The sequence below is a fragment of the Hoplias malabaricus genome, chromosome 1 (genome assembly GCF_029633855.1).
Source record: "Hoplias malabaricus isolate fHopMal1 chromosome 1, fHopMal1.hap1, whole genome shotgun sequence".
Lineage (NCBI taxonomy): Eukaryota > Metazoa > Chordata > Actinopteri > Characiformes > Erythrinidae > Hoplias > Hoplias malabaricus.
This window is the reverse complement of record NC_089800.1, coordinates 15,860,863-15,881,685: the sequence shown is the minus strand read 5'-3', so window position 1 is coordinate 15,881,685 and position 20,823 is coordinate 15,860,863. Positions and strand designations below refer to the sequence as shown.

Here is a 20,823-nt window from a genome sequence, read left to right as displayed (position 1 = left end):
ATTTGTTTAAAACCATAGATTTTTATTTTATTTATGTTTAATTTATACATATTCTATACTCAATTTCCTTTGTCTGAATTGTTTAATAAATAATTTTTTGCTAAAAGTAATTTGCCCTTTAGAGGGGTGCAATTGTATTATTGTCCTAATATACATTCATTCATAGTCTGTAAGCCCTTATCCAGTTCAGGCTCGCGGTGGGTCCGAAGTCTACCCGGAATCATTGGGCACAAGGCAGGACCACAACCTAGAGGGGGAGCCAGTCCTTCCCAGGGCTTGTCCTAATATATTATCTTCATATCAGTGGCATAAAATGGTCTTAAAATAACAATAATATCATATTTAGCAATTATTTATGGGACAGGTCTTTAATTATCACACAACTATGGCTTAAAGATGAAGAGTGTTTGTTTATTTTGAATTCGCCAAGAGAAAATTCATCTTAACAGGCTTTAAACACAGATATTTAGCTTCTGTGACAGACTTCGACCAATCAGAGGCATCCAGGTACTGTGCTGTGACCTGACCACAACCCCACAATCACAAAATTGATCAGAAACATCACAATAATTTATTCTACCTGAATCCTTCAACCCAAAAATCAACATACACTCACTGAGAGTATCTTGTAGTGTTGGTAATTGTAAAGTTCCTGTCGCTGTCATTTTATATTCTACAGGACACTCTTTAGTGGAGATACGAGTTCGTGCATTAAAAAACCTCTACTTGAAGCTGGACCATGCACTTCTCTCTCTTCCGGATCTTGTCCAAGAGAGGATGCTCTTCATCAACCTGCTCGAGTGGTTTAATTTCCCAGAGGTCCCGATGCAGGAGGAGGTTCTGGAGCTGCTCAGGACTCTGTCCACGGTACAACAACACACAGAATTACTCTTAAATTACAACCAAATTCAAGTCAATTACAGTGCATTTTAGTACATACCTTTAATGTGTTATAGCGCTAATGAACTTGCTTTGTTTTGTGGTAAATTGTATTATTAAAATGCAAATTTTAACTGGAATTTTCACATATTCTGAACATTAATTAGGAAACTTATTACAATTTATTTTTAATATTGTAATTGATAAGAAAATGCAACTTAGGATGGACCAAAAAATAAAAAAATAAAGTGAAAAATCACTTTTACCATGGTATTATGACAAATCACTTGCGTTATTATCCCCTTCACCAGCCCCATACCCACACATTAAATCTCTGTGCCCTCCTCCCCACCCCCACTTTAAGGACATTTTTCCTTCTTCTGAAGAAGGATGTGTTTCAGAGAGAGGTGCTTTACTGGAGACTGCATTATTTCTTATGTCCTTTAAAATGCTCTGCCTTCACAAAGTAACATTGGGGTTCTCTCATTGTTTTTCTTTTTCCTGAGTCTTCTGCCGGTTGCCGGTTTTTCTGTCAGAGCCTTTAAATGTCAGTTCGACCGATTTATTACAGTAAAGGACCTAGAGCAAAAGAGAGAGAGAGACAGAGGAGATGTTTTCAACAGGGATGTAGCACACATTTTGAGATTCACCTTCTCGTCCAGCATCCAGGACTGCAGTCACAGGAACATTGTTGTGAGGATTTCATGGCATTGAGACACATTAACATCATTGAGGTTAGGTGCTGATGTTGGAGGATTAGTTCTGGATCAAAAACATGGCTCCAACTCATCTCAAAACATTGTACGGAGCTCCATCTCTCAATTAACAGGCACTAGGCATGGGGACCTTAAGCTCATAAGCAGAAAGCCCCATTTGAATTCATGATTTTCTGTAGATGTATGGGCTGGTTTCCTAGACAAGGATTAAGCCTAGTCCTGGACTATATCCTCCTTTCAATGGAAAATCACAATTCAGTGCTGGTGGGAATCACAGGGCATATATATATACAGGGCACATGTCAATATACAACATTAACACAATACAGTGCCCATGATAACCATGATATCACAACATTGTGAATCTGCGATACTCAGTATATCACAAGACAATTCTCTATGATGCATCACAGCGTCAGTGGAGTAATAAAGCATTTACTTTAGTAAGTCAAATTGGAGGATTTTAGAGTGCATATTCAATAAATATATAGATATTTGACGACAACGATTTGTCGATAACGTATCGCAAATGTAAACGATATATCACTGTGTCTGTATAGTGTCCCTGCCCTACTGTTTTGTCCAGGCCTAGGGTTAATCCCTGGTGGGGAAACCACCCCATAGTGTATTATGATTTTTAAAAGATATATTGATATTTAAATTAGCTGTGCCCTTGATCGTTTCAGCTCTTTTTTCTGTGCACTTTAGTTTAGTTTAGTTTAACATTTTAGGGGGGAAATATGAGGTGTACAATAAATGTATTGTTATATATTTACTATATTATACATTTTGCAAAAGTCACATATTTGTTTTCCCACAGTAACTGTGCATTAAATTTCATGCCATCTCTGTAGAGGAGCTGCACACTTATTTTCTGAAATCAAAAAAGCATGTCACTCGTGTCTCTGTTGCTCCTGTTGTGCTGTAAGTTCTGATGAGTGTGTGATATTGTCTGATATTATAATATTGTCAGACACTGTGAGATTTGTTTGTGTGATTATTTTAAAGCACCCCTCCGGAGCCGAGATGATGAGAGACGTTGGAGCAGAGGATTTTCTCACGCAGCTCTGTCTCAGTGTGGAGCCTCGGCTTCAGAACATCATCCAGAACATCCTTCAGCAGCTCCTCCACCTTCCACCCAGCTCTGAACTCCTCCAACTAACTCCTGCCTCTCAGCACGGTACCGAGAACAGAACTCAGTGGAAAATACTTACACAAACTCCTTAAAAAGATTAGTTAGAGAAAGGACCTAGCAACAAAACTAAACAACACCTGCTTTTTCAAATTACTTAAAGATATTGGGAAGTTGGCTGAACTGTTAGTTGTACGAATAGGTGTCAAATAGAGAGATATATTAAATTTTTTTGTCATAGTTCAGTACAATTGTTTAGTGTAACGTATAATTGTAATTAAAAATTCAAACATTTACTGCATTTTATAGTAACAGTTGTGTCGTATTAAAAATGACAACTGTCATTTTATCCAACAAAAATAACCTAAAAATGAAGAATTAATACGCTAAGTTCACGATGGCTAACACTGAAACCAGGGGTGTCAAACCAAATCCACGGAGGGCCGTGTGGGTGCAGGTTTTCTTTCCAACCACGCAGAAGCCACACCTCATTCCACCTGTTTTTAATCATTGGATATAATCAATAGATCTTGACTTTCAGTAGTGTGGGGCTTTTGCGTGGTTGAAAAGAACTCCTGCACCCACACGGCCCTCCGTGGATTTGGTTTGACACCCCTGGTCTAAACCAAAACTTACATATACTTTTGGACACAGTATTATCCCCAAGAACAGAACAAATCCATCACATGCTTCTGCAGCGTTTTTTCCTGAAGGAGCTCATAACGAATGCACTGATCAGTAAATTCGCCATTTTCACACTACTTTATTCATTCATTCATTCATTTGTTATCTGTAAGTGCTTATCCAGTTCAGGATCGCGTTCAGCATCGTGTCGCCCTTCGCAGGGCCACACTACTTTATTTGTAAGTTATTTTCTGTTGAGTAAAATGACAATTGTGACACAAAAGTCTCCATAAAATGACTAAAAAGTGGGAGAATGTTTACATTTTGAATTACAATTTTACGTAACAAAAAAACACTAGTGTTTATTTGTTGCTGTTAAAATTGATTTGTTGTTGTTGCATTGTTTACAATAACAATAATAATGATTATTATATATAATATATATTATAATTAATAATATAATATATATATAATAGATGAATAGTGTTTGATCTGTGCTTTCTGAGCCAACTGTAATTATGCACAGTATAAAATATAAAATATCCTATACCAGTCCATAGGGCCCAGCTTACTCTCTTCTTCCCAGCAACCACAACACCTCTGTTATCGTTCATCCTTGAATATTTAAAGAAGCCTGGAAGTTGTGGGTTCGATTCCCGCTCCGGGTGACTGTCTGTGAGGTGTGTTCTCCCCGTGTCCGCGTGGGTTTCCTCTGGGTGCTCCGGTTTCCTCCCACAGTACAAAAACACACGTTGGTAGGTGGATTGACGACTCAAAAGTGTCCATAGGTGTGAGTGAATGTGTGTGTGTGTCTGTGTTGCCCTGTGAAGGACTGGCGCCCCCTCCAGGGTGTATACCCGCCTTGCGCACAATGATTCCAGGTAGGCTCTGGACTCGCCGCGGCCCTGAACTGGATAAGCGCATACAGATAATGAATGAATGAATGAATAAATGAAATGAAATAATTTCCTACAGCTAACCATTAAGGTGGCTGTGGCTGTTTATGATCTGATCAACAACCAGCAGCATGTGAGAAATAATGTGAGGCATATACTGTATATAATTGTAAACATTCAGTATCTAACAGATATATCACAATACTGATTTTTTCCCGTATCACACAGCCCTGTGTTGCAATACACTGATTTACAGAATCACAAACAACACGCCGCGTCTAACAGCGTCATTTTAAAAAAGAGTGCTGGCGACCTGTCGGATTTAAAGAGTGAAGCGGAAGAAAATGTAATCTGTGTTTCTTTTCTCAGTGGAGGAGACATCAGTGAGTGGATATTTCCTCCAAAACAAACCCAGTCAGACAGATGCTGCTCCCCCCAGAGTATCAGGTACGTCAGCCATCAAACCTCACACCAGCTTTTACTTAAACAAACAACTCTCCAGGAACGTTTGCCTTTCACCTCCTAAACATCATGTCATTTTATTTTATGACAGTTTAACAGTTTTCCTCTCCGCTGTTATTGCATTTCCAGTCTGTTAAGGTGCACTCACTGACCACTTTTTTTTTTTTTAGAAAACTTGGCTTTCTTTATTTCAAATCCTCAATCACTATTTAAAAAAACATGCCCACTGCTGTATAACGATGAGCCTAAACATTATGACCAACCGCATGATAAACAAGGAGTGCACCCCTCTTCATATTGCATGTTTTTGGGGGAAAAAATGTAAACATGTCTCTGTTTAATCACTGGATTGCACATGCTGGGAAATAAATAAAGCACGCTTAGTTTGTGGAAATGTTATGACATTAAAATACCTTTCCATACTGGTAAAAAAAAAATATTTGATTGTTAATGTGTTGTTACAAACTGTCGTATTCTGTAGAGGATGTGTTATTTATATTACCTTAGAAAATAATTGGCTAGTCTAAGTATGTGTCATTTGGCCAGTTTCAGACAGTAGCCACCTGTTTATGAACCACCAATCATTTATCAAACTTTAGAATTAATGAATAATGCCATGTTCTGCACCTGTTTTTTCTGTTTTCCAGCTCTTATAAAGTTTTTGTTTCCACCTGTTTTTCTGTTTAGTTTTGCTTCTAGTCTTCCTCTAAATATTTAATGTCCACTGTTTCTGTCCCCGTTTTGTTGGTTATAGTTTTTGAAACAGAGCAGTTTTATAGTTTAGTTCTTGCTGTATGTTTGTTTCCTATTGTGTAGGGATGTCCCGATCCAATCTCAAAGACCTGCATCAGGGCCAATCACAGAATTGTTTTACTATTCTGTATCTGTATCTTAAGTCCGATCCTCTGTTTCCTCTGGGCATCAAGCTCACAAAATCCTCCTGCTCCTCTTCCTCTTCCTCAGCCTCCTCCCTGAATACACCTTTTGTTTACTTTGTTATAAAAATAATGAAGCAGCAGCTTGGATTCAGGCACGTTATTTCTTAATGTGAGATATTCCGTGTCGATCAGATTCACTGGGCTGATTTTAATAACTATAATGTACTTAAAGTGTGCACTGTGTAACGGTACTATGCAGGAAATATAAGTATCAGATCGGGACTCTGTATCGGCAGTTACTCAATATTAAAAGACCCGGATTAGGATCGGGGACATCACTATTTCTTTGTGTTTCTGTTTCTTTTCTCTGGGTTTGTTTTCCTTGTTAAGGGTTAAGGGTTTTTCTTCTTTTTTTCAGTTTGTTTTCTTCTCAGTGTTGAGATTTAAGTTTTTGTCTTTGTGTAAATAAGCCATTTTCACTAACGCTTCCTGTATCCAACGTTGCTCATTTTGTGTCAGATAAATCATATTTAACTCAAATGGAAAGTTTTTATTTTCTCCCCCTGTAAAGTTATCATCTTGGAGATACAAGTGGTGATTTGTAATATTTCACTTTGGCAGTGAATACATCTGTTAGATGCCTGAAGTTTTCCGTTTTCCCATGGTTGGCCTTGACTTCAACTGATCGGCACATATTATCGACAAATGAAAGGTAGCGTATCATCGTGTATCTGTGGTTTACACTTGCAGTCCTCACATTTACTTTGTAAGCTCTGTGCTAATTTTGTGAAAGGGTGCAGTAGCACACAGTAATAGAATCCAGCTTATACTTATATAATTTATAGACATAACGTTCACCTTCTGTTATCTGCTACATGTCTTTTTCTTTGTTTTCTGCTTTAATGTGCAGCTCTTTAAGAAGCGACAGTCTGGATTTAGTGCGGACAACCTGCGAGCTCCTGCGTGACGTGATCATGCAGGACTTTCCGGCCGAAATATTCCTCCAGCGGCCGAGCATCGTTGAAGTAAGTCGTGAATTTTACTCCTTTACCGACCAAACAACCGCAGACGGTCTCTCTCAGATCAATCCCGGGAGCTCTATCGAATCAGTTCGTCTCATTAACATATCGTCCCGACCACCTGGGGGCAGTGATTTTTAGAGATCGTACAAATCACATTTGCTTCAATACTAGGTGGCCTTTTATTTAGTACCTAATCTAATTCGCATCTATTGTTTCCCTCAAAACGGAATTGGCCGTATTACTCTTCTGGACGCTTTAGATATCCATCTGTGCTGGATTATTAAACTGGCCCTGTGTGGCGCCCAGCTTCCCGCTCATGCTCTGCTTCTGCTTCCCTTTTTTTAATTAATTACGACACTTTCAGTTTCATTAAGCACTTTTTGACACGCTGCTGCTGTTCTTGGTCATAATCACTGACGATTACAATTAAAACACTCTCGTACCATTTACTGGTGTAATACTCCTCATGGAAGTGTAAACTGAGGTGGACCCGTATATAGTATATACAGTATTTCTGAGCATCCACATTTTCCCTAGCTTTGTCTAATATATTTCTTAAAATGCCATATATTCTTCTTTCTACACTAAGACTACAGTTTCCTTTGGTGTCAGTTTTACAAAGTTTACAAAGAATAGAATGTGAATTGTTAGGGTTTTCATTAGTTGGGCAAATATGTGTAAATAAATAAAAGGATAAAACATATTTGTTTGTAGAGGTACTTCATGTATCTGACCTTTAGAGCACTTTTGTATTTTTTTGTTTGTTTTGTTTGTTAATGATGCCTTTAGGGGGCGGCACTGAGCAGTGTTGGTTTATTTGATGTTTGTTTTCGATGTCGTTGAAGGGCGACCGTGAGTGGTGTACATTTAGGTGAGGCTGTAGAAATATTTACAGCTATAAATTGAGAGTCAGTTGGACCAGTATAGACTTGTATTTATTACTGACATTCAGAGAACAAAAGAAGAAAATTAAGAACTTTTTATTGACAATCTGCAGACAAATGAAGTGATTGTGAAAGGTCTTCCTATCCCTTTTTTTTATTATTATTTTATTATTTTCCCCCCAGAACCTCCTGCTGCTGCTGGATGTGAGGACTGAAAGTGACTCCGGCTCTCTGGCCTGCCTCCAGCAGCTCTGCAGGAACCTGAAGACCCGACTGCGTTTCCTCAGAGATCCCAGCTTCTGCTCAGCCAAGCATGGTAACAAACACACACACAGACACACACACAGACACACAAACCCCCTGCGGCCCACCCACAACACACTCACCGCTCAGAAAACATCTCCATAACTCTGTAACCCTCCTCCGACTCGGTAGTGTACATTTCATATCTTCAGCTTCATACTCCCACAATACACTCAGAACCTTTCTGTTATAGTGTTGTATATTCCGATAATTTAAGGTGGAATACGATCAATTAAACACCCACAGCTTGTACAATCTCCACTGAAAAGCAGTGACCAAAAGAACCGGTAATTTGTAATAGGGTTTGGTTATTTTTCCTTCACTTTGATTGGAATTCCCAAAAAATATTTCCGTACTCTAGATGCCAGAAATGATCAGCTGACTTTTGATAGAATATAGAAATAATCAAAGGAGCACCTTAACCATTAATAACATACTTACGACATTTAATTTACAATACCGGGCCATCAGAGGGCGGCACCCTTCATTTATTAATGGTTTTTAATACGTTCCACTTAAATAGACTGTTTATAAATTGCTAACTCTTGTGAGTCAAACACTTAACACTATTAATTGTAAAGTGTAGCTTTGGAAATGTTGTATATTTGTGAATAAGAGTAAATTTCTTCTGAATTTCCTTGTTATTTTAGATCCAGTCTCTCAGAACTCCTCTATATCGTACGCTCAGGAGGCGAGAGGCACCCAGAGGTCAGGGATCACAACCCCAGAAGAGTGCTCCCCTCGGCCCTCTGTGGTGGGACGTCCCGGTCTTAGGGTCCGAGGGGACGGACAGGACGGAGATGCTGTGTCCACGAGGTTTCAGTTTGACTTTTTAACAAACTCGTAAAATTGAAAGATTAAAGGGCAGGTATCTTAATGTTCTCTTGCAGTTATATCTTTTCCCTGATGTCTTTATATACCACAAACATTCAGGGTTTATTTCTACACTGTTGTTTTACAGCCACATTTTATCACTTGGAATAACACAGGATTTGTTTTTACAAGCTTTAACAATGTTTACTACATAAAAATATGCAAGAAATATTTGACTCTCCACGAATAAAGTCTCTTAAGTACCACATGGCTGTTTATATTGAAATCACGTTGTAAGACGGCAGGTTTCAAATCTCTGAGCTGCAATGTTAATTCTACATTGAATTATCAATAACAACGTCTTTACAGGTTTTAAACGGGATATTTAGTTTCTATTTCGTTGTTTGACCAATCAGCAGCAGCAGGAACCTGCTCTGTGGGGATGACCACACCCACAAGTGACTGATCTTCCTATATTTAGGGCTCAGAATTACAGCTGTATCTTCTTGTTTTTTTAAATAATAATAATAATAATAATCCATCCATCCATTATCTGTAACCGCTTATTCTGTTCAGGGTCGCGGTGGGTCCAGAGCCTACCTGGAATCTTTGGGCACAAGGCGGGAATACACCCTGCAGGGGGCGCCAGTCCTTCACAGGACAGCACAGACACACACACAAACATTCACTAGACACTTTTGAATTGCCAATCCACCTACCGACATGTGTTTTTGGACTGTGGGAGGAAACTGGAGCACCCGGAGGAAACCTACGTGGACACAGGGAGAACACAGCAACTCCTCACAGACAGTCACCCGGAGCGGGACTCGAACCCACAACCTCCAGGCCCCTGGAGCTGTGTGACTGCGACACTACCTGCTGCGCCACCGTGCCGCTAATAATAATAAAATAAAAATATAATAAATAAATAAATATAAATAAATAAATAATAATGGCAGAAATTGCAGTCACAAAATTGATCTGAAACTTTGCAGTTAGATTTTCTCCCTCGTTCAGCTCTACCACATTGCTTTTATTTACATGATTATTTAGTGCCATTTTTTTCTGTGCTGAATTTTGCACCAAAAAGGACAATCAGTGTTTTTGAAGATATTTCAGTGCCTACCTGGTGCTTCCTATTGTCTAAAATTAGCTTTTGTTTATTGTTTTGAAGATAAATAATCAACGGGACGGCTCTCAAAAGTTCACTTCAGTTAATTCTGGCTCCGTTTTTTTTTTTTGTTTCAGTGCTTTAACTACGTTAAGGGCTCCTGCTGTGCCGGCAGAAGAAAGTGTCTAAAATTAACTGGGTTTTGTTTGTTTTTTGGGAGACGAGAAAGGGACGGGAAGTCATTACGCGAGAAGAATTCGTTAGGGCTTTTGAATATTCTTTCATGTCTCAGGTGATTAAGGATTCTCTTTGACTCTGTGTGTGTTTCAGCAGCGCCGGCTCTCAGAGAGGAGCTTCCCTCGAGCCTCAGCAAAACGGCCTGGAGCTTCCCCCGGAGCCGGAGGGCGAGGACACGCTGGAGCTCCGGCTGCAGCAGTGGAACTTGGCCGAATTCGCCGTTAAAACCCTTCAGCACACACTCCCTCTCCTCAGGACAGGTGAGGACCCTCTACCGCCACTTCAGTCCCAGCTCCAGATGTTCTCCTCCTCTCCTCTGCTCTCATACGTCTCTCCCGTGTCTCCTTGTGCGTCTCGCAGGAAAACTGAAGCTGCTGCGGCAGGTTTTGGAGCTTCTCGTGGATGTTCTGGATCTTCTTGGGGAGAGCATTGCTCCGGAGATTTGGGACGAGTTCAGCCTCACTGCCAACGAGCTGGCAAGTGTCTCTCAAAATCCCCAAATCCTCACTCTGCTCTGCTTCAGATATCAGTACATTTTAATTTTACTGTATTTTAAAATGTCCAGGAGAACATCATCTACACAGAGAATATAAAAGCTCATTTTAATGAAAAATGACTGTTAATTATCGAGCATGAAATCGGATTATACCAAATTTAAAGCATATTTTATGTATTACACTTTTTTTAATAATAAATTAAACTAAATTTAGCAGAAAATGCCAATTTTGGGATGTTTTAACCCATAAGAGCCTGACTCAGTTCACCATTAAGCCAAATTATGAGAAATATAAAACAGATCATTGAAGCAACATGGAACGAACACATTTCCTGCTGTATTCCGTAATTATTTTGAGGTTAAAAACCCAATGTAACAAACATCACAACAACCTTTTTTTAACTTGTATTTCAACATTTTGTTTCTGAAATGGCATCAGAGACGGTCGTGTGTAACACAGGACATGTGACTAAAGCATTATGAATTGTTAAAGATTTTGTAACACACCTTTTAGAAACAAATATATACTTTTAAAAGAAACATTTTTATGATCTCTGTGTCCTCATGGAGCACACCGTCATACTGTAAATGAGGTCACATGTACACACATATGCAAACTGTCAAGTGACTACATGCAGGATGTCACTCAGGAACATCGTACTTTAAGGATAAAGCTGTTTAGGGAATTCCAGATCTTATAAAGTGTTTGTGACACACATGTCACAATGGGCTCTTATGGGTTAAAAGATGTTTTCCCTTATTTTCACTTAGAAAATCAACAGAACATGACATTTGACCAGGCATTTATTATTCCACCAATCAGGAATTCTCAGTTTAATCCAGTTACCTTAATCCCAAAGTCAGAACTGTCCAATGAAAACGCACCGAGGGACATTCCTGCTGAACAGTCTTCAATGTTGGGCTTAAGTAATCTAGTTAACTTTATAGAACAGCCCCATTCATTTTGACAGTGTAGACTGAATTCCTAACATGAGCATGGCGCCCCCTACAGAGGGACACAAATCTTATATGGTTAAATTAAATTGGAAGGGACTCAGAGTTCTGTACCAATGTTTACACTTGAGTAGTCGTTTGGGGGTTAGACGTCTTGCTCAAGGGCTCTTCAGCCGTGGATGTCAAGGGAGGAGACAGCTCTTTTTCTTCACTCCCCTCGACCCCATTCTTCTTACTGGCCCAGGGTATCTGCACTCTTGATTGGCAAATAGAAGTGTATATAGTATTATTGAGGTTATTATATTAGTATTAATCAAGTTAATGAGATGTGTGTGTTTAATTCTGTTCTTTACATGTTGATTCTCTGTAAATTATGTACAGAGGATATTACTCAGTGTTCTAAACATTAGTGAGACATAAAGAGCATATTTACTGGAAGAAAACGTACAGTTGAATTAATTATTTGCATTTTAAACTTTTTTTTTTTTCTTAGAAAAGTCAGACAAAGAGAAAGCGACTTGCAGTGTGTATTATTATCAATATCGCTAAAAATAAAAACAGCAATATTGTCGTGCCACACCATTACTGGGGTATGTATGTGTGTGTGTGTGTGTCAGTGTGTGTGCGTGTGTCTGTGTGTGTGTGTGTGGGTGGGTGGGTGCGTGTTTGTGTCGCCGTGAGGCTCATGGCCACATTCTCTCTCACACACATGCACACACCTGTCATCCTGACCCTACTCTCTCTCTCTCTCTCTCTCTCTCTCTCTCTCTCTCTCGTCCAGTATCGGACACACAGGAAGACAGATGGTCATTATGGGAGATTAAGTTATCAGTGAAGATTTTATTTCTTGCATTTTGTAGAATTAATATTTTTTATGGTTGTTCTTGTTTTTCTGTCTGCATTTCTTTGCTGTAAGAAATGTTAGTGTGTTATAATTAGTCGCACTAATCTCAGTAATTAATGAACCCCTTTTTTTCTTCTGGTAATTTTACTTTACAAAAGAAAAAAAACAGTCATTATTCTGTTATTGTGTTTGTACACCCTCTCCTCACCCAGTATTTTAAGGCTAATATATGTAAATGAGTTCTGTTCTGACTGGCTGTGCCTCTTTTGAAAAAGCAGTCCAAGCTGAAACACTCTATTTAACTTCAGGGCAAGTGGGCGGGGCTAAACAGCTTTAGGTTAAAGGATAAATCTATGCCAATGCGGATCAGATAAGAGCTGTGTAATGTGGGGAGGATCTGGTTTGTTATGAAACTCCAGCAGTGTTTACCATCAACATCACTCTCTGATTTGATCAAAAAAATATAATATGATTTTTCCTTGATATGGGCTCTAAGATACTACATTTTACTCCACTGCATTTTTACTCTCTTTAATACTTAAATATCATCTGATACAGTGATGATGTGATATATTTGGAAAGTAATGTGACATTAGATTTTACAGAAATATCTACAAAAACTAACAATATGTTGTGAATATTGAAACACTTACTTTCCAGGTGGATTTTATTATGTAGAAGTGAGAATTTCGGACAAAATTATGGCTATGTTTGTTTAAAACATTGGTGTCCTATAAGTCCTTGCATTCTCCATATATTAAAGCTCTGGTTCTTATTTGAATGAACATGAAAAGGCACAAACTATAGCATTCAAACACTTCACTCTTTCATTCCTTTGCCTTTTGCTTCTACTTTAAAGATCTCTGTACAATAAAGAGAGCATGCCCCTGCTGAATGAAACTGTGTTTTTGTAAGGCATGACCCTCTTCTTCATTTATATTTAATAACACACTCTTGAATATAAATGAAGTGTTGTCATCTTAGTGAAACTCCCTTTTGTAGAACAGCCTTGTGGTCTTGCTGCCCCCTGCTGGTGGACTCTGGCTAGTGTCCTTCTTTGATTCACTGAATCTCTCTCTCTCTCTCTCTCTCTCTCTCTCTCTCTCTCTCTCTCTCTCTCTTCCTCTGTTTTTTGTCTCTCCTTTTCTCTCTTTTTTTACGGTGATAGAGAGAGAGGCTCCAGTCATGTATGGAAGCCCTGGGAGAGATTATGCAGCACCACAGCAGCATGGCGTCATCAGAAAAGTCTGAATTGTCTCAGATTCACCATCGCCTGGCATACATGGGCACCTCCGTCTGCACCCTCCGCCTCCTCCAGATTCTCTTACCTGTGGAGAAGGTGAGTGGCCATATGGCTCTGCCAATCACCTCCATTAATAAACCAGACTGGGGCATATGGCCGTGTCCTTCACACACTGTTCAAACAAATGGGAACATTAAACTGATCAGGAGCGTCTCAACCCAGTAATGTGCATACAGGAATTTTTAATATAATAGAATTTAATAGAAGTCAATCCAGTTATGTGGCTACAGATCATTTAGCGCTGTGACATTATGGAATTTTTTTGTAATCAAACCATATAAAACCCACAATCAATTCTAATTTAAAGGAGGCACAATGATGTACCCTGTTCCTTTAAATGATAATGAGCCACTCGCTGTTCACCCTGACCACAAGTGCACAGCAGTGAGGAGCGAGGAGTAGAAGCTCTGGTTTTTAGCCGTTTTTGCTTGGTTTCCTTTCTTCTCTGTTCTCATTTTCTCTATTGTTTTGCTCAGTGCTCTTATTTCTCCTCACTCGTCAGTTTAGCAGCATTTAACCTTGTATTTGCGATCTCACATAAATGAGGGTCCAGCCCTGTGATTGGACTCAAACGAGGGGGCAGGGCAATTCTAAAGAATCAGAAGAGCTCGTTTTATGCCATGTTTACTGACAGGGTGGTCTTGTTTCATACTGTGTTTATTTCAGAATGTCAGAGTGCAGAATGCCAACACACATTCAGATGTTCATTATCTCTTTTATAGGCTGGTGAAAACCTACCAGAATCTACAGTGACAGCTATTTTCCATCTGTGCCTGGACACCCCCTTCAGTCTAGCGTTTCCCAGCATTCACGAGTCTGCCGTGGCCTTCCTGGAGCAGAGCAGCTCTGACAGCTACAGTGTGTACCGTAGAGTAAACAGAGCAGTTCACACTCTGGAGGCCACCTGCTCTTTCCTTAAGGAGGCACAGGCTCAGGTAAAGTTTGGGAACTGAAATCTAGTCCTAATCACATGTAACGGCCTGTTTATATTGTCGAAAACAGTATGCTGAACTAAGTGTGTACGACACTGCACAATACACTTCAGTTTATAAGATGTATCTACTGTGAACCTTCAGGGATTGGCCATTTTATCAGAAACTACACTAGATTGGACACTCACGCTCCAATGACATTTATTGCAGTTTTTACTAAGTGAACATAAGGCATTACTTTCCACACTTTAGTGCTCAAATTCTGTTTTATTTCACACCGTGGAAAAAATTATTTTGCAGAAATATTTTATGTTCTTAATTTAATATGTACATAAACAGCTACTGTCTGTTTAAAAATGGAGGAACTGTGTTCTCCAGAGTGGACGTATTCCAACTTTTACTTCTGGGGCCCCAATTTATTTTTTTTCAGAATTTGGGCCCTCTCAACTAAAACAAATTTGTAAACATGTAAACAATGGCATCTGTATAAAACTGTCAGGTCCAATCATCCTGTTAGTCCAGGACTTTTATTTTGTATTATTAACTGCCTACAAACTAAAACTGAACTAAAAGCAGCGCATGACACTAAGAGCTTCCCTTTTTCTCTGCTCATATGGAAAGAACACACACTGATGCTTCCAGGGGTCCATCTGCCCCTAAACATTATGAGGCTACTTCCTAATGCTATGCTAATGCTGACTCTATTATAAGCCAGTGTTACTAAATTATTGAATAATAAAACAAGGTTTGAAGATCTCTGCTGTAGACTGTTTTTACATATTTCTACTTGGCTCACTTTGTTTGTGACAGTGTAAGAATTAAATGCAGATTTCTCTTTTTTAAACATCCAGATTATGAGGTTATTTCTTGACAGCTCCAAATCTGTTTCTCCTGCTCTCTTCAGGGAGAGAAGAACTGGCTGGAGCTGCTGGAACTCGCTCATCCGGCCATCGACGGCTTTCCCTTCCACCAGCACCTTCCTCTCGTCAAGGAGTGTGTGCACATCTGCTCACATCTGTAAGATATTTCTAATGGAAAGGGTGTACTTAAACTTGTTATGTTTTTTCTGACAACCTTATTAAAGAATTTAACAAAAAACTTAATAAAAATTGAAGAAACCTAAAACACATTTAAAGCTTTATGTTCTACATTAAAAACAATAGAGTTATGAAATCACGGAGGTTTGGGTGAAGCATCACGGCCAAAACTTCCCCTCCTACGTCCTCCTCTCTCCCTTCTGTTACCTCCCCGTCACCTCCCACCCTTGACTACTTTCTCCTGCTGAACTCCAGGGGGGTCCGGCTACGGTGCCCACAACAAAGCTGCCCAGAACACCTCCCAAGACTCCTCCGATTTACCTCACCTCTCTTTGACATTTCACGTTCATGTTCAGCTCAGTTTCCGGCGTGGTCCCTGCATGATGAATGCTGACTGTACATTAATGTGTAGAAATGTATTCTCTGTTTGTGTGTATGTTAACAACTGCAATTTATTTTTTATCATTTAGATTTTTTTGTCCACGTCCTCTAAAATTAAAATAGTGAGACACTCTGGTAAATTCCACCACTCTACACCGATGCAGTGTCTGGGCAGGACTCTTAACACTGCTTTAAAGTTTAAATCACTGTAGTTAAGAGCTGCCAAATGTATAAATGTAAATATGTATATTTTTCAAGTTACCATGATAATGAAAGGCTCTAAATCTCTTTGTTTTTGCAGATGGAAGTCTGCTCAGGCCAGTCCTCTTCTACAGATGGAGAGTCAGAAAATCTTTTTAAAGCTTTTATCACATCCCCTGCTTCCAGTGAAGGCAGAGACTTACTCATGCACCCTGGAGGTGGTGAAGGTAAGCAGTGTGCCATATCGGGGACTGTAGAGCTGTAATAATAGAGCTGTAGGGTGAGGAGAATAAAGAGCTATTGTGATTATATTGCCATATATTGCAATTGTGATTCAGCTTTAAATATATAAATAATAAATCAAGATTTTTTTTTTTAAATGTATGGAGGCCTGTTCCTGTCACAGAAAATGACAGGCACCGAATTTTTTTCATTAGGTGTAGAGTATTTAGAGTAACCTCGTATGTTGGTGACCTCAAACAAACAAATATCGCCCACAAACAAATTACTCTAAAGACGTTATTAAGAGACATCAAAAGAATATTGCTCACTGCTGCCCAATAAATGCTTCATTAACAAACGTCAAATATACAGACACTTCATTTTCACAGTTGAATTACATGAACACACCCGCGGAACTTCATCTAGGACTCTGAATGGCCAAGAAGTTCTCACCACACTAAGAAATACCAGTGTAAAGTTCAGTCATTAGGGCTGGGCGATATGGCCAAAATTTATATCACAGTATTAGTTTCTGTTGTTACGATATATTCTGATATCGATATGATCAATAAAAAAGACAGATATGATCAATTTGAAAAAAATTGCCAGGAAAAAACAAGAAGCGAAATGACGTCACTGACAAACCTAAACCTTGGCTTTGTCAATATTAATTAAAAACTAACTTTAAAATCATGTGCAATGAACTGACGACGGCACCCTGTAATGACAGTCAGTCAATTACTGATGCTGTAAATAATGTGTATTGAAATATTGAAAATGTGTTTAAAAGTCATGTCATTGTTAATGACGTTTTAGTTTTGACAGTTTAAATCGCGATATTTATTGATATTGAATTATTGTCCAGCCCTAGTCATTATATTGAAAGAAATAACTGCTTTGTTGATGTGTTAATAGCATGTTTGTATTTGTGTAGTGTGAGAAAAAGCCATAACTGAAGATTGGGAACTGCTGTTTGACTATATTTGTAGCCCCTCTTATTGTTCATATGAAGACCTCTGACATGTGTTACCACTTTTCCTGAACAAATTCAGTTTTTACTGCTCTGGTCTTTGTAGGAATGTCTGGGAGTTCAGAACGTGGCGAAACCTGCGTCGTCCGTCTGCGCCGGAGTGAATTTCCTGCTCCACTCTCGCGTCCTTTATGAAATTGGCATGTTCGGCCTTCAGGACCAAGCGCAAGAGGTGAATAATTCAGCCCGCTGTGTCTGACACCGAGACGGATGGTGCTGGATCTAGCCATGTGTTGCTTTATGATGAATAATAAAGCCGCGTTCTCTGTTCTGGTGTCGTGATGTTGGCTGAGGTCACTGTAAACGCAGTGTTTGACATTGGAGAGCGCCGTTTGGGTGAGAGCTTTGTGTGCTTGTTTGGGATGAGACAGCTTGTAAGTGCGATATCATAGAGCCATCCACTTTGTTTATGTGCACTCTGAAAGGTGAGTTCTGCTGCCAAGGATCTTCTCCTCTATCTACTGAAGGGACGATTGATGATGACGGCTTTGAGTTGGGCTCAGTTTAATGAGGCACTTTACCCGGTCATCCCTGTGCTGCAGGTACTCCCTCATATATTCTCACACAACCACACACACACACACACACACCTGCTGTAGAAACTACTCCAGCTTAGTTTTAATGTCCCCAGCAAATATGCTTGAGGCTAGATTTTAATTTCCAAGTTGCTCTTCTGTTTTAAACAAGGTTCTTTTGTACTTCTCAACTACAAAAGAGATGTTTCTTCTTTTTTTTTTTTTTTTTTTAGAGTGCACCTCATGTATTTAAAAAAAGAAATAAATAAGAGAGAGCTAGAGCTGGTTTGAAGCCACTGAATATTCATATTTCTGCCAAGGTCGGCACCACGTTTGATTCATTTCTGTTGAGGACACTCAGTAATTGGATCGTCCTGTCAATAAAGCACAAGTGAAGTGCTCTCTAATCTCTGCGCTGCATATTTTATTTGCTGTCGCGCTCAGCTGGGTTCTATTGTCTGCTTCGTGTCTGTGTGTGTTTACGTCTCGTTTGTGTCTCGTTTGTGTGTGTTAGAGTCACGCCGGCTCGGCGGATGCTCTGGGAGACTGTATCCTGCTGATAAGCGCTGCTTCAGTAGATCAGGGAGATGTTCTGAGTTCTCCGGAGGCTCGACTGCGAGCCGCTCTCAGGCTCCTCTTCAGCACGCAGCCCACGTGAGTTCCTGCAGCCAGATGCTTTAACATTCAGTACACTGCTGAATTGAGTTCTGCAACAAGACACTTTAACATTCAGCTCAACAGCTCACGTGAGTTCCTCTAACCACACGCTCTAACACTCGGCACACAGCTCACGTGAGTTCTACAGTGAGACACTTTCACGTTCACATAAGTGGCTCACGAAAGGTTCTACAGCCAGACTTTTTCATGCAGAGTGAAGTGAGCTCCCACTGTGAGAATTTTAACATTCATCACACCAGCTCATGTGAATTCCAGCAGTGATACACTTTAACATTCAGCTCAGTGGTTCACGTGAGTTCTACAGAGAGACACTTTAACACTCAGAACATAGCTCAGGGAAAAGTAAGTGTACAATTGGCGCTTTTTCCACTGCATGGTAACTTTACTTGCTTTTCCACTCCCACAGCCCCCCCCCCCCCAACTCTTCACCTCACTCATGGTGTATTGATTTGTTGTTGTTGTTGTTGTTGTTGTTGTTGTTTGGGACTGAACACAGCTCCGTCATCAGTACAGACAAATCAGTAGAGTTTGTTTCTTCCTTGTTGCAGCGTCCAGCTCCCGCTGGATTCTTTCGTCAGCCACTGATCTAAGGAGCATTTGAACCTCTTCTAAAGGCCACAGCGTAATTTTACGAGCTGCCGTTGTGAGTCGGAATAAAAACAAACGTGATCTCTGCTGCAGCTGCTTAAGAGAGAATACGCGGAAGCCGCTCTGATTCTGCTCCGTTTCTTACGTCAAGTGCAGAGACTTTAGAATTGCCCCATTCCCTCGTCTGAGTCCTTCATTGAGTCTATCACTGAAGGTCACTGACGTTTTATTAGGAACCAGAACGGTGTCATATCTTTGAGGCTGTATTTCATACTCCTGCTGTCGCTCCCTGTTTCAGTGTGAGGAGAACAGCTGTGGAACATATTCTGCCTCATCTGACGAGTGGGGAGAACCTCAGGAACTGCAGACCTGTGCTAGATAAAGCCACTCTCTCATCCCTGCCATCTCTCTACGTCACCAGCAAATGTGTTGACATCAAACTGGACGACTCCAGCAGGTCATACCTTAAGGTACAGTCCCATAAACTGTTAGTGTTCTCCTCCAAGCATGTTGTGCTTGTGGAACAGAATCAGTAGTTAGTGTTTTTCTCTTGGGTGTGTTGAGCTGATTTGAAAATTGGACATGGCTAAAATTAGGGGGTAGTGTGTAATATTTTATGTTAGTTTGATCTATGATTTTAATGTGTAGTTTCTTCTGATTGTTCCACATTTTTGTAGTTATTTCCTTATTATTATTTGTAATTATTATTATTACTAGTAGTAGCAGTTGTAATATTATTTTTTATCGTTGCTATTTTTAAATTCCCTGCTATTTGTCCAGGTGGAGAGTGTTACTAAGCTATGCGGTGTCCTCACCTCAGAGACGGTGGACTCGGTTCTCCGGAGGACTGCAGGGGAACAGCTGGCGGTTGTTTTGCAGGGTGAGATCCAGACGCCATCCTCATCGTCCTGTCAGTCATAAACACACACTGGAGCAGAAACCATCAATACTGAATAACGCTGGTATGGTGAAGAGGAAATCTTTTATTCGCCGTGTGTGTTGTGCACCCTGGAAGGGAGGTGTACAGTCATACACAATGGCTGCAAAAAATTGCATGTTTTTGTTAACAGTCAAAGTGAAGGTGCAGTGTAAAACTGATGGACACCAACTCGTCCAGCGTTTATTCTGAAATGAATTCATGAGTGTGGTATTTGTACTCCCTCTAGTCCATGTTTCACTTTGAGCATGATGTTCTTTCGACTCATGTGCAGCTGCTCCAGAGAAGTTAAAGTAAAAGTTGTCTGTGTGTGTGTATGTGTGTGTGTGTTTTATTAGACCCTGCAATGCATGCAGTACTGAGGACTCAAGGGTTGCCAGATAAACTCGTCTCTTTCATCACAGAGAGTGTGAACAGCCCGGAGGCGGTAAATCTGGATTCTTCTCTCCCTCTTTGCACACACACTTCAAAAAAGATTAATATAACATTATTATACCATCCTTCAAACTATTTCTAGGCCTGGGTGTGTCAGAGATGTACTGTACTCTCCCTATTTTAATCTCAGCTGAGGGAGGACCCGTTCAATGAAGCATAAACTGGTTCATTCAGGGTCACCAGTGCCGTCTGATTCTTCATCTCCCTTTAAGCCCCTTCGTTAGTGTGGAATAATGTTTACTCGGAACAGCGAGAGAAACACCGCTAGCCGTTAGCGTCAGAACTGAGCTCCAGCTAATGGTGTGATTCTGGA

General features: G+C 40.0%; 1 protein-coding gene across 3 annotated transcripts in view; it reads left to right on the top strand.

Annotated features, from left to right (window-relative positions):
- The window catches only part of rttn (rotatin), a 53,666-nt gene that overhangs the window by 1,372 nt on the left and 31,471 nt on the right, over positions 1-20,823 (top strand). For all 3 annotated transcript variants that reach the window (XM_066643958.1, XM_066644754.1, XM_066645018.1), the window contains 19 exons: positions 680-867; positions 2,604-2,775; positions 4,617-4,694; positions 6,209-6,299; positions 6,498-6,612; positions 7,677-7,809; positions 8,447-8,612; positions 10,054-10,217; positions 10,318-10,433; positions 13,420-13,590; positions 14,277-14,489; positions 15,391-15,503; positions 16,206-16,332; positions 17,404-17,529; positions 17,783-17,899; positions 18,387-18,526; positions 19,437-19,608; positions 19,919-20,018; positions 20,414-20,502. In XM_066643958.1, the coding sequence (XP_066500055.1) occupies positions 680-867; positions 2,604-2,775; positions 4,617-4,694; positions 6,209-6,299; positions 6,498-6,612; positions 7,677-7,809; positions 8,447-8,612; positions 10,054-10,217; positions 10,318-10,433; positions 13,420-13,590; positions 14,277-14,489; positions 15,391-15,503; positions 16,206-16,332; positions 17,404-17,529; positions 17,783-17,899; positions 18,387-18,526; positions 19,437-19,608; positions 19,919-20,018; positions 20,414-20,502 (2,591 nt within the window). The remainder of the gene's footprint in view (positions 1-679; positions 868-2,603; positions 2,776-4,616; positions 4,695-6,208; positions 6,300-6,497; positions 6,613-7,676; positions 7,810-8,446; positions 8,613-10,053; positions 10,218-10,317; positions 10,434-13,419; positions 13,591-14,276; positions 14,490-15,390; positions 15,504-16,205; positions 16,333-17,403; positions 17,530-17,782; positions 17,900-18,386; positions 18,527-19,436; positions 19,609-19,918; positions 20,019-20,413; positions 20,503-20,823) is intronic.